The 13,604-nt window shown below is 41.0% G+C and overlaps 1 protein-coding gene across 1 annotated transcript in view; it reads left to right on the plus strand.

Moving 5' to 3' along the window:
* Positions 1–2,190: 2,190 nt before the first annotated feature.
* The window catches only part of LOC140726550 (uncharacterized), a 49,058-nt gene continuing 37,644 nt past the window's right edge, over positions 2,191–13,604 (plus strand). Inside the window, exon 1 of the mRNA XM_073043083.1 lies at positions 2,191–2,321. Coding sequence (XP_072899184.1) covers positions 2,238–2,321 — 84 coding nt within the window. The 5' untranslated portion in view covers positions 2,191–2,237. The remainder of the gene's footprint in view (positions 2,322–13,604) is intronic.

Genomic DNA, 13,604 nt, shown 5'->3' on the forward strand with positions numbered 1-13,604 from the left:
CAGAACAGATAGCTGCCTTAAGAACAATCATAGAACAGTCAATCAAATGGAATACATCTCTCTACATCAACTTCATCGACCATGAGAAAGTCTTCGATAACTTAGACAGAAACACCCTATGGAAACTTATGAAACATTATGGAATACCGCAGAATTTTATCAATATCATCAGGAATTCCTACAATATGTCATGCAAAGTCATACACGCAGGAAAACTGTCAGACAGCTTCAGTGTCAACACTGGGGTGAAGCAGGGATGTTTGACAGCTCCTTTCCTGTTCCTGTTGGCAATAGTCTGGATTATGAAACAGACAACAAGTGAAAAATGAAGTGGAATCCAATAGACCATGTGGCGGTAACTTGATGATCTGGAGTTAACACAGAGTACACTGCAGATGCTGTGGTCAAATCAACACGTACAACCAAGCTGGAGGAACTCAGCAGGTCGGGCAGCATCCGTTGAAATGAGCAGTCAACATTTCAGGCCGAGACCCTTCATCAGGATCTGGAGTTTGCAGGTGACATGGGACCTACCGACTAGCTCTAACATATCGATGCAAGAGAAATCAGCACACTTAACCACCAGCTTCGCCCTACCGGATCTAAGACCAAATGTAAATAAAACAAAGGTGATGAAGATAAACTGCACTAGCAATAGACCCATAGTGATGAGAGATACATCTGGAAGAAGTGACTTCCTTTGTCTATTGTGGAAGCATTGTGCGTATACATGGTGGAAAGTAGAGCATGTCAAAGCCAGGATTAACAATGCCAGAGTAGTTTTCAACAGCCTGAATAAAGTGTAGACACCCAGAGTCATGTCATGAAAAAACAAAATTAGGGTGCTAACACAGTGCTCCTATCTGGCTCTGAAACTTGGAAAACAACAGAAAAGACACTACAGAAACCACAGACTTTCATCGACCAGTGCCTGTGAAAGAATCTAATCATCAGATGGGTTGACAAAATGACAACCAGACCCTGTGGGAAAACACCAACCAGGAATCTACAGAGACAAATACTCGAAATGGAAGTGGATTGGCACCTTGAGAAAGCCAACCCAACATTATCACCATTAAAATTGAACCCAAAAGGAAAGAGCAAAAAGGGATGTCCAAAGAACACATGTTGGGGAGACGTGGAGGCCAAACTTAGAAGATGGACACTCCTAGTCCACTCTCGTGAAGGTGGCTCAGAACAGAGCTCAATGGAGATGGGAGGTCATTGATGGCTGATGCTCCAAGGGGAGCCAAGGGCCCAAGAAGAAGACATGGATAAAATATTCATATTGACAATCTACTCTTTGTCCGGTTGCTGGCCCCTCTGAAGGATGTTGGATTGATAAAATGGATAATGTTTGCAACAGGAGTTGGCATTTAGATTCGCCCATTGAGAGCTTGTCCTATAGTTGAAGTCACAGTGTTAGGAAGGCTGTGATATTGCCAACATAGAAATTTTCTTCCTTCAATCATTCTTCACCATTTTTAGGATTAATGACTTATTCAGTTTCCTGGCAGTCATATTAAAGCTCCCGCCAATTACATCAGAAACTTACCATTGGGCCCACAGAAATTCCAAACCAAAGTAATTGTTCAAAATAAACATTTGCTATTAAAACATGTTATATGTTCCAACTATTCAATAATTTTGAACTGACAACAACAATTTCAGAGGACAATTAATGTATTTATTTATGATTGTTTTATATTACCAAGTTCCTTCTATTGTTTTATGTCTGTTTTAGATGCCAGCTCCTTGTATGGAGATAGGCCTTCCCCGACTTTGCTCGTGAAGCATATATTAGGGAATGCCTCGTTGCAGTTCCTGGACACTGACCAACTTCTTCTCATGAGAGTGCAGCTGACATTGGGAGTTTACTCATTCCATAATCTGAGCACAACACCATGACTTTTACCATTTGTTTTTAATCGGACCTTTTATTTTCATTGCTTAAGGAAGTACGCACCTAATTAAATCATCAGATTCAATTACCTGACTGTGGTTCCTCATAAAACATTCTTCAGTACACACATTTATTATCTTCATGCATTTCATTAAGCCTATGCTGAATAATGTCCCTCCCTCTAGATTTCCCCAGATGCTCCTGCCAACCATGTGTCATTCCACCCACAGTGCTTCATTCCAAAGTTCCTCTTTTCACACAGAACAAAAATTAAAAATCTCCTCAGAAGTGCTGCGGTCTCCACACATGCAGTCACAGATTTCTGTCTCAGTTCATGCCCAAGAAACGGAGAAAAATGTTGACAAAATTATTCTACATGTTCTGGGTAATGAATTGTGTTTGGTTCCATTTACTGCTGGTAAGTTGCACGTATTATTTTCTTTTCATCATTTCTTGTCTTGCTTGTTTGCTCAAATGTTCTAGTTTCTGGAAATAGATGGATTAACATGTTGTTCTGATTCTGGAACCAGTGTTCAAATCTGCACTATTAAGTCTCCCATGTCTCTGATGGTTTTTTTATTAGCATTTTATCTGCTCCGCCATTAATTGTTCTGCTACAATTATGGGTCCATCCAGCTGTGAATTAATCCATATTACACAGGATGAGAAAGCTCTTTAACAAACATTAACAATCTATGTGATGACCATCTGTTTCGCTTTAGGACGAAACACTTTTATAACATTCCCTTGGGAGACTAAATAGTTGAGGTTAAAGTCTGTGAAAAGAACAGAGTCTCTGTTCTTCATTTTATACATTACCAAATAAATACTGAACTCTACCAGTATATGTTTAGAAACCGTTTAATCCTCATACTAATTTATTTTTATTCATTAAAGGATGGTAGACATTGCAGGCAATTATTATCCATCATTAATTAAACTTTACTGAAGATGGTCACCATCTTTCCCAGAAGTCTAAATTCAGTTGGTGAGGCCGGGGGGGGGGGCAGGGTGGTTGTTTCAGAGGACATTGGTGAACTGGCTGGGCCTTTTCATGGACAACATTGCTGGAGCTAAAATTGATTTCCAAATTTTTTAAGCTGTGAATTTAGATTGTCAAACTTCCCTGATGGGATTTGAACAATTATCTTAAGATCTTTAGTCTATTCTCCTGGGTTCTAGTACAGTAACAAACACATTTAATTCTTCTCACTTAGTATTTAACTGAAGGAATACACATTTATATGCAGAAATGAGTACTTATAATTAAGGGCTTCTAGTGATAAATTATCAATCATTGAATTGGTTGCCAATACAAATGGATATTTCCAGCTGCTGTGCTAGAAGGTACCTTTCCAAATTAATGGTTCAGTAGAAGGAAAATTATTTTGGAGCCACAAGGATTGGCTCTGGGTGATAAAATGGAATCATATTCCATGTTGCACAATTCTGCTTCAGAATGTTCTACTTTCATAATTACAGTTTTTACTCTTTCTACACAAAGGATAAAATTCCACAGGAGTTGTTTTTAATGAATAAACTTGTCACAATTATTTGAGTATCCCTGTGTTAAGCAGGCCTGTTATAGTTTCAGGTATTTATATTACACTGAATATATACATTGATTTTCCATCAGTAAAGGAGGCAAAGTATGTTACATATACTGTAGGCATTTGCCAGAGAACATTAATGTAGAGAATACTAGAGTGGTTAAGAAGTTCCTTGTTAGTTTGCACTTTTTTGATCAGAAACAGACTTTACTGTAACTACTTCCCTTTTTGCTACAATAGGGGGAAATTGTTGTTTCTTTTTTTTTAAATACCCAGATATGATTATGGCTTCCATTAGAAAGACGAGATAGAACATTGCGTGTATAAAGCAGATGATCACATCTCTCAGTAACTCCACTGGCTGTATTTTGTTGTTAGCATGGCCATACTGTTAGCAGTGTTCATATTGTTATTTGAATCTAATACCCAATTCAAGTAACTACACAAACATAATTAAATACATAAATCCAGATTATAGAAACAGTTTTTATAATAATCTCTCTATAAAAATAGAAATTTCTGGAAGGACTCAGAAAGTCAAGCAGGCATCAATGGGGGGAAGAGTTGAAATTTAAGTTCAGGACCCTTTAATTCACATAAAATATGTTTGCTACAGTTCCTGGTCAAGATTCTGAATCAGTAAATTAATGACTCTTCAACATTATTGGTTAAGGAGATGCTCAGTTCTAGCCCTCTTCATATAGATGCCAGAAACCCTTTAGAGGGTGGCATGAGCTTGGACAGGAAATTCCACTACCAAAGCCCACTGAAAGCCAATGGCCAAGAGCAAGTCTTACAAGAGGCTGCTTCTGCTTGTTTACCATTGGCCACAAAACTCAACTGAAGGGGTCACTTTGAATCTATAGGTGAAGGATCTCAACCCAAAACACAAACCAAGCATTTCCATCCACAGATGCTGCCTGACCTACCGAGTTCATCCAGCAGTTTATCTTTCACATTTTGAATCTATAGTTGATTTTCAACAACCATTTAAACATAAAAGCATCTTGTGAATAACATTGGCATGAAGAATGTCTTCCTCATTAGTCCTTTGTTAATGTTTGAATGCACAAAATGAATAATGTCTATTCTGGTCAGTACACAGTCACACTCTCAAATACACACTCACCACTCTCACTCTCCTACACACCAACTATTTCCCCAACTCCCCCCCCCCACCCCACACACACACACACACACACACACACACACACACACACACACACACGAAATTGTGTGTCTTTTTGACTGTATTTTGAAAGATGGTGAATTTCAAGGCTTTTTCTTTTGTTTTCAGTGATTTGGACAACCAAATTGTTAATAGCCATGTTTGAAACTTTCACTAAAAGTTTAAATCATTAACATACATACATACATACATACATATATAGATGATATAATTGCAATTATCTTTTAATCTGAGAAGTAAACTATATTTCATCAGGTTTACTTGTTGCACTTCATATGAAAATTCAGAAAGTATTTTGACATAATGCAACATGGAAGGGTTTAAAGAGCAAATTCCATAAACACTTTTTAAAACTGAAATTAGTAAGTTGAACTGATGCAACCATGGCAACATCAGCAAAACTCTTTACCACTAACTAGGTCTATAACAAATCTGACTCAATGCCACGTCAAGGCAGTCCTTCAGACTTTGCCTGTGGGAATAGCCATCTGTTTCCAGGCAGACGAGAACTTGAGTAAACTTTCACAGGGTAGATTGTTAAAACTCTGCTAGATGGACCTATAATTTTCTTTCCCCTATCATCTTCTCCTCTCCTCTCCTGAAGTTCTGATTCCTATTGGAGAAGTTTCATAGGCATTTTATCCAAACACCCTTTTACTGCGGCTGTGCCTCACTTTAAGATTTGGCAGGCAAATGAACCTGGTGATCCTGATAGTCTCTTACAGCAATCAGAATCAGTAAACCTTCTCCATTCCTTCCCCCCTATCTATCTGAGTCTGGACAGGCTAAGCAAATGCAAGTGATCCTATTCACCTACAAAGGACGATGCACATGCGAACTCAGTCATCAGCACTGCCAGATAAACTGCTTTAGTGATTCAAGAGAAAGCTGTCATTGGACATACAACACAGAACATCAAACCTAGAACAAGCCATTCAGCCTACAATGCTTGTGCCAACTAAATGATCCAATTTGTCTGCACAAGCGCCTGTCTAAATGCCTCTTGACTGTTTCTGTCAGATCTGGTGCCACCACCTCTCTGACAGCGTGATCTATGTATCTAGCAAGCTCTGTAAGCAAAACACTTGCCTCGTAAACCTCCTTTAAACTTTCTCCGTCTCACCTTAAAGCTGTGTCTTATGTATTTGGCATCTCTACCCTGGGAAAAAGGCTCTGACCATCGATTGTACCTGTGCCTCCTATTATATTATACACTTCCATCAGGTCACCCCTCAGCCTCCAGTGTTCCAGGAAAACACTAAGTTTATGAAAGCTCTCCTAATACTCTCCCCATGATCTACCTCACTGTGGCCCTTGCACCTTACTAGCCTTCCTTTGTAACTAGAACACGATATTCTGCATTTGGTTTTCCTCTGACAACCTCGACGTGTTAATGCACAGAGTGATCAGTCTGGAAAGCACACGGACAAGAAGCTTTTCACTGTGTTTCAGCACATGTGACAAGAATAAACAAATACCAGTTTAGACAACACCTTAGTGAACCTCTTCCATACACTCTCCAAAGCCTTCACGTCCTTCCTATGATGTGGCAACCAGGACTGCTCACAGTACTCCGAATGTGGCCTAACAGAAGCTTTCTACTCATTGTCCCAAAGTATGAAGGCAAGTATGTCAAATGCCTTCCATACCACCCCTACCTACATGTACTGTCTCCTTTAGGGAGCTATGGACTTGCACCAACGTGCATCAATGCTTCTAAGAGTCCTGCCATTCAAAGCATGCTTTCCTATCCAGTACATGGCCTTAAGAGGGATAGGTGTGGCAGAGACTGGAAGGCGATGAGTGGAACCAGACTGGAGAGGGGTGGGGGCAGGGTGTGGTAGTCAAAAATCATGCAGGCAAAAGAGAAAACACATACGAGGTCTCCATCAACTATGGCAGAGGAGAAGCCTCATTTCAGGATGGAGGAGGACATTTCAGAGAGATCTTGGGGTCCGAGTCCATAGGACACTCAAAGCAGCTGCAGGTTGACTCTGTGGTTAAGAAAGCATACAGTGTCTTGGCCTTCATCAATCGTGGGATTGAATTTAAGAGCTGAGAGATAATGTTGCAGCTATATAGGACCCTGGTCAGACCCCACTTGGAGTACTGTGCTCAGTTCTGGTCGCCTCACTACAGGAAGGATGTGGAAACCATAGAAAGGGTGCAGACAAGGTTTACAAGGATGTTGACTGGATTGGGGAGCATGCCTTATGAGTATAGGTTGAGTGAACTCAGCCTTTTCTCCTTAAAGTGACAGATGATGAGAGGTGACCTGATAGAGTTGTACAAAATGATGAGAGGCATTGATCATGTGGATAGTCAGAGGCTTTTTCCCAGGGCTGAAATGGCTAGCACAATAGGACACAGGTTTAAGGTGCTGGGGAGTAGGTACAGAGGAGATGTCAGGGGTAAGTTTTTTACACAGAGAGTGGTGAATGAGTGGAATGGGCTTCCAGCAACGGTGGTGGAAGCAGATACGATAAGGTCTTTTAAGAGACTCCTGGACTGGTACATGGAACTTAGAAAAATAGAGGGCTATGGGTAACCCTAGGTAATTTCTCAAGTAAGGACATGTTCAGCACAGCTTTGTGGGCCGAAGGGCCTGTATTGTGCTGTGGGTTTTCTATGTTTCTATTTCAGAAGTTATAGTGCAGAAAGCCTCACCTTGAAAACAAATGCAGCAGAGTTAATAAGCTTGGGGAAATGGGGCAGCACCCTTACAGGAGGCAGGGTGTGAGCAGGTGTAGTTGTGGCATTTACAGTACAGGAGATGTCATTGGCATGTCTGTCTCCTGTGATGGAGTCAGAGAGGTCCAGAAAAGGAAAAGAAGTGTCAGATATAGTCCATGTGAACCTGAAGGTAGGGTGAAGGTGTCAAAATTGATGAGGTTCTACACAGGCGCAGGTTTTAAGGGGGTTAGGAAGATGCCTGACTAATCATATTCAGCTTCATTCACTAAAGGTAGATGACAATTTATGTTGACAGAGGGCACACGACCACAAGGATGCTGCCAAATATGTACTTGGACCATCCAACTGTTGTACAGTGAGATGAATGGCAAGTCATGGTACGCTGATCTCTGTCTTTTAGCCTCCAATTCTCCAAGAGTCTTTTCTGTTACTTTTCCAGTGGAGCTACTTGTTACATTGAGAGAGGTAACAAGTCTGTGAATATGATTTGAAATGCTCTATCAATGATCTCTGGGTCAAGTGCTGCAAACATTACAGCACAGAAACAGGCCCTTTGGCCCTTGCCAAACCATTTAAACTGCCCAGTCCCAATGCCCTCCATATACCTCCCATCCATGTACCTATCCAAACTTCTCTTAAATGTTGAAATCAGCCTCACATCCACCACTTGCGAAGGCAGCTGCTTTCACACTCACACTACCCTGAGTGAAGAAGTACCCTCTTGTGTTCCCCTTAAGCATTTCACCTTTCACCCTTAACATATGACCTCTAGCTCTAATCCAACCCAACCTCAGTGGAAAAGCATGCTTGTATTTATCCTATCTATACTGATAATTTAGTATACCTCTATCAAATCTCTCCTCAATCTTCTATGTTCTGGGAAATAATGTCCTAACTGCAACATCGTTGTAAATTTTCTGTGCACTCTTTCAATTTTATTTACATTCTTCCTGCAGATAGGTGACCAAATCTACACACAATACTCCAAGTTATGTCTCACCAACAATTTCAACATAACACCCCACTCCTGCACTCAATACTTTGATTTATGAAGGTCAATGTATCAAAAGCTTCTTTTACAAACCTATCTAACTGTGATGCCACTTTCAAGGAAATACGATTCTGTATTCCCAGATTCCTTTGTCTTCCACACTCCTAAATAACCTACCACTCACCATTTAGGACCTACCCTGGCTGCTCCTCCCAAAGTATAACACCTCCAGCTTGTCCGTATTAAATTCCCTCTACCATTCTGCAGCACATTTTTCCAGCAGGTCTAGATCCCGCTGCAAGCCTTGATAGACTTCCTCACTATCCACTACATCCCCAATCTTGGTGTCATCTGTACCTGTTCCAGTTTACCCCCTTACCATTCTGATTGTTGATATAGATGACAAACAACATGGCACTCCACTAGTCACAGGCCTCCAGTCAGAGAGGCAAATATCTACTCCCACTCTCTGGCTTCTTCCATGAAGCCAATGTCTTATCCTATTTACTACATCTTGGATGCCAACCTCTGCCAACCTTCTTGTCCAACCTCCAGTATAGGACCTTGTCAGAGGCCTTGCTAAAATCCATGTAGAAAACATCAAGAACCTTGCATTCATCAACTTTCCTGGAAACATCTTTGAAGAATAAATATTTCACATTAGTTAGACACGACTTACTACACACAAAGCCATGCTGACTATCCCAAATCAGTCCCTGTCTACCCAAATTCTTGTACATCTGGTTTGTTAGAATATGGTCCAAAAACTTTTCCAATGTTAACAATAGGCTCACCGGCCTATAATTTCCGGCTTATTTTTAGTGCCTTTCTTTAACAACAGAACAACATTAGCTATCTTCCAAGCCTCCAGCACCTCACCCAGAGCTAAGGCCATTTTAAACATCTCTGCTAAGGTGATGCACCATCAATAACTCTCGGAGACGTGAGGCGAGATATAGGCTTTTATTGGCTGGAAGAAAGAACAAGCACCACACTACATCCTGGAGACTGAGGCCGGGGCGGTGTCTCCAATCACCTTTATACCGGGGTCTGTGGGAGGAGCCACAGGAGCAGTCAGCAGAGGGGCATGTCCAGACAGGTATATATAGTTCACCACATAAGGCCCCTGCAGTTTCTGCAATAGCCCCCCAAAAAGTCCAAGGGAACACCTTGTTGGGTTCTGGGGTTTTATCAACCATAATTTGTCTCAAGACAGTAAAGACCTCCTCTTCTATAATATGTATAGAGTCTATGACTTCACTGCTGCTTTGCGTCCATTACAAGTAAATACAGATTTAAAAAATTCATTTAAGTTCTCCCACAGCTCTCTAAACTCCATTTGTAGATTACCACTCCGATATTCCAGAGGACCAATTTTGTCCTTTGCTATCCTTTTGCTCTTAATATATCTGTAGAAGCCCTTAGGATTCTCCTTGACATTGCCTACTAGAGAAACCTCATGTATTCTTTTAGCCCTTCCAATTTCTATCTTAAGTGTTCTCTTACATTTTAATGCTCATCGAGTACCCCATTTGTTCCAACCCAAGGACCAGACCTAACCTTTTCACAAATACCTTGAAAATTAGACCATAAGACCATAAGGCATAGGAGCAGAATTAGGCCATTTGGCCCATCGAGTCTGCTCCACCATTCAATCATGGTTGATCCTTTTTGTAATCTCCTCCTCAACCCCAGTTCTAGCCTTCTCCCCGTAATCTTTGATGCCATGTCCGATCAAGAACCTATCAATCTCTGCCTTAAATACACCCAACGACCTGGCCTCCACAGCTGCTTGTGGCAACAAATTCCACAAATTCACCACCTTTTTGCTAAAGAAATTTCTCCATATCTCTGTTTTGAAAGGGCACTCCTCTGTCCTGAGGCTATGCCCTCTTGTCCTAGATTCTCCTGCCATGGGAAACATCCTTTCCACATCTACTTTGCCTAGGTCTTTCAATATTCGAAAGGTTTCAATGAGACACCTCTTCATCCTTCTGAATTCCAGCAAGTACAGACTCAGACCCATCAAATGTTCTTTGTATGATAACCCTTTCATTGCTAGTGAACCTCTTCTGGACCCTCTCAAATGCCAACACATCTTTTCTAAGATGAGGGGCCCAAAACTGTTCACAATGCTCAATGTGAGGCCTCACCAATGCCTTATAAAGCCTCAGCATCACATTCTTGCTCTTGTATTCTAGCCCTCTTGAAATGAATGCTAACATGACATTTGCCTTCCTCACCACCGACTCAACCTGTAAATTAACCTTCTGGGAGTACTGCAGAAAGACTCCCAAATACCTCTGTATCTCAGATTCCTGGACTTTCTCCCCCTTTTGTAAAATGGTGCCCACATTTTCCCAAAGTGCATGACCATGCATTTTCCAACATTGCATCACTGTCTGGTTTAGAGGGGCTACTGCACAGGACTGAAAGAAGCTGCAGGAGGTTGTAAATCTAGTCAGCTCCATCTTGAGCACTAGCCTACATAGTATCCAGGACATCTTTAGGGAGCAGTATCTCAGAAAGGCAATGTCCATTATTAAGGACCTCCAGTTCCCTGGGCATGTCTTTTTCTCACTGCTACCATCAGGTAGAAGATACAGAAGCCTGAAGGCACACACTCAGTGATTCAGGAACAGCTTCTTCCTCTCTGCCATCCAATCCCTAAATGGACACTGAAGCTTTGGACACTACCTCACTTTTTTAATATACAGTATTTCTGTTTTTGCACAGTTTTTAAAAAATCTATTCAATACACATAATTCTGTAATGCGTAATCTATTCAATATACGTAATATACTTGTTTATTTATTATGTTTTATTTTATTTATTACTTTTTGCTCTCTCTCACTCTCTCTGCCAGATTATGTATTACATTGAACTGCTGCTCCTAAGTTAACAAATTTCACATCACAGAAGTCCTTCTGCATCCTACCTGGTTCCTCAACACTACCTCACTCTTCACCAATCTTTGTATCACCTGCAAATTGACAACAAAGCCATCTATTCCATCATCTAAATCATTTATATACAGCATAAAAAGAAGTAGTCCCAACACTGACCCCTGCAGAATACCACTAGTCACTGGCAGCCAACCAGAAAAGGATCCCTTTATTCCCATCTCTGTCTCCTACCTATCAGTCAATGCTCTGACCATGTTAGTAACTTTCTTGTAATACCATAGGCTTTTAATTTGGCAAACAGCCTCATGTGTGGCACCTTGTCAAGAGCCTTCTGAAAGTCCAAATATACAACCTCCACTGCATCCCCTTTATCTAACCTACTTGCAATCTCCTCAAAGAATTCCAACAGGTTCATCAGGCAGGATTTTCCCTGTAGGAAACCTTGCTGACTTTGTACTATCTTGTCCTGCATCACCAAGAACTCCATCACCTCATCCTTAACAATTGACCCCAACATCTTCCCAACCACTGAGGTCAGGCTAACTGGTCTATAATTTCCTTTCTGCTGCCTTCCTTCTTTTTTAAAGAGTGGAGTGATATTTGCAATTTTCCAGTCCTCTGGCACCATGCCAGAGTCCAATAATTTCTGAAATATCATTTCTAATGCCACCACAATCTCTAACACTAACTCTTTCAGAGCCCTAGGATGTAGTTCATCTGTTCCCGGTAACTTATGTACCTTTAGGTCTTCCAGATTTTTGAGCACCTTCTCTCTTGTAACAGTAACTGCACTCACTTCTCTTCCTTCACACACTACAATATCTGACACACTGCTGGTGTCCTCCACCGTGAGAACAGATGCAAAATATTCATTTAGTTCATCAGCCATCTCCTTCTCCCCCATTATTATTTCTCCTGCCTCATTTTCTAGTGGTCCTATAGCCACTCTCATTTCTCTTTTATTTTTAACATACTTGAAAAAACTTTTACTATCCACTTTGAAATTATTTGCTAGCTTGCTTTCATATTTCATCTTTTCCCTTCTAATGATTTTTTTTGGTTGCTGTCTGTAGGTTTTTTAAAACTTCCCCATCCTCTATCTTCCCACTGATTTTTGCTTTGTTGTATGCCCTTTCTTTAGCTTTTACAATAGCTTTGACTTCCCTTGTCAGCCATGGTTGAACTATTTTACCATCTGAGTATTTCTTCATTTTTGGAATACACGTGTCCTGCACGTTCCTCATTTTTCCCAGAAACTCACACCATTGCTGCTCTGCTGTCATTCCTGCCAGCAGCTCCTTCCGGTTTACTTTGGTGAACTGCTCTCATACCTCTGTAATCTCCCTTACTCCATTATGTCATTATATTCACTAGATGCAAAGTTTTCCCATACACAAACATCTGTCACCTGTCCTGTTTCATTTCCTAATTGGAGATTGTGTATCGCACTCTCTCTGGCTGGGACTTCCATGTACTGATTAAGGAAACTTCTGTGAACATATTTGACAAACTCTTTCACATCCAGCCATTTTACTGTATAGGAGTAACAGTCAATATTTCGAAAGATAATATCTCCTATCACAACCTCATGTTTTTTGCGATCTCTCTCCAAGTTTGCTCCTCTAAATCCATGGACTGTTAGGTGGTCTATAATTAATTCAATTAACACAGTTTGAGAGGGAGAAGCTAAAATCAGATGTATCAGTATTACAGTGAAGTAAAGGGGATTACAGAGGCATCAGAGAGGAGCTGGCCAAAGTTGATTGGAAAGCGACACTGGTAGAACAGCAGTGGCTGGTGTTTCTGAGAGCAAATCAGAAGGCACAGGAAAGATACAGTGCATCCCAAAGATGAGAAAGTTTCCTAAAGGCAGGATGACACAACCATGGCTGACAGTGGTCAAAGCCCAAATAAAAGCAAAAGAGAGGGCATATAATAGAGCAACAACTAGTGGGAAGTTAGAGGATTGGGCAACTAAAAAGCTATAAGGGGGAAGAGATGAAATATGAAGCCAACAATATCAAAGGGGATACCAAAAGTTTCTTCAGATATATAAAGGGTAAAGGAGAAGTGAGAGTAGATATTGGAACACTGGGAAATGAGGCTGGAGAGGTAATAATGAGGGAGAAGGAAATGACAGACAAAGTGAATAATTATTTTGCATCACCCTTCACTGTGGAAGATGCCAGCAGTACACAGGAAGTTGAAGAGTGTCAGGGGGTGGAAGTGAATTACCAGGAAGATAGGCCATGCAGACCATATGGTGTTCTGAAAGATGAAGAGAACTTCAGTGATGATAGGAGATCCCATAGTCAGAGGAACAGGGATAAGATTCGGTCGGTGCAATGGAGACACTCGCACGTGCCAGGGT

The sequence above is a fragment of the Hemitrygon akajei genome, chromosome 4, assembly GCF_048418815.1.
Source record: "Hemitrygon akajei chromosome 4, sHemAka1.3, whole genome shotgun sequence".
In the NCBI taxonomy this organism is placed as follows: Eukaryota; Metazoa; Chordata; class Chondrichthyes; order Myliobatiformes; family Dasyatidae; genus Hemitrygon; species Hemitrygon akajei.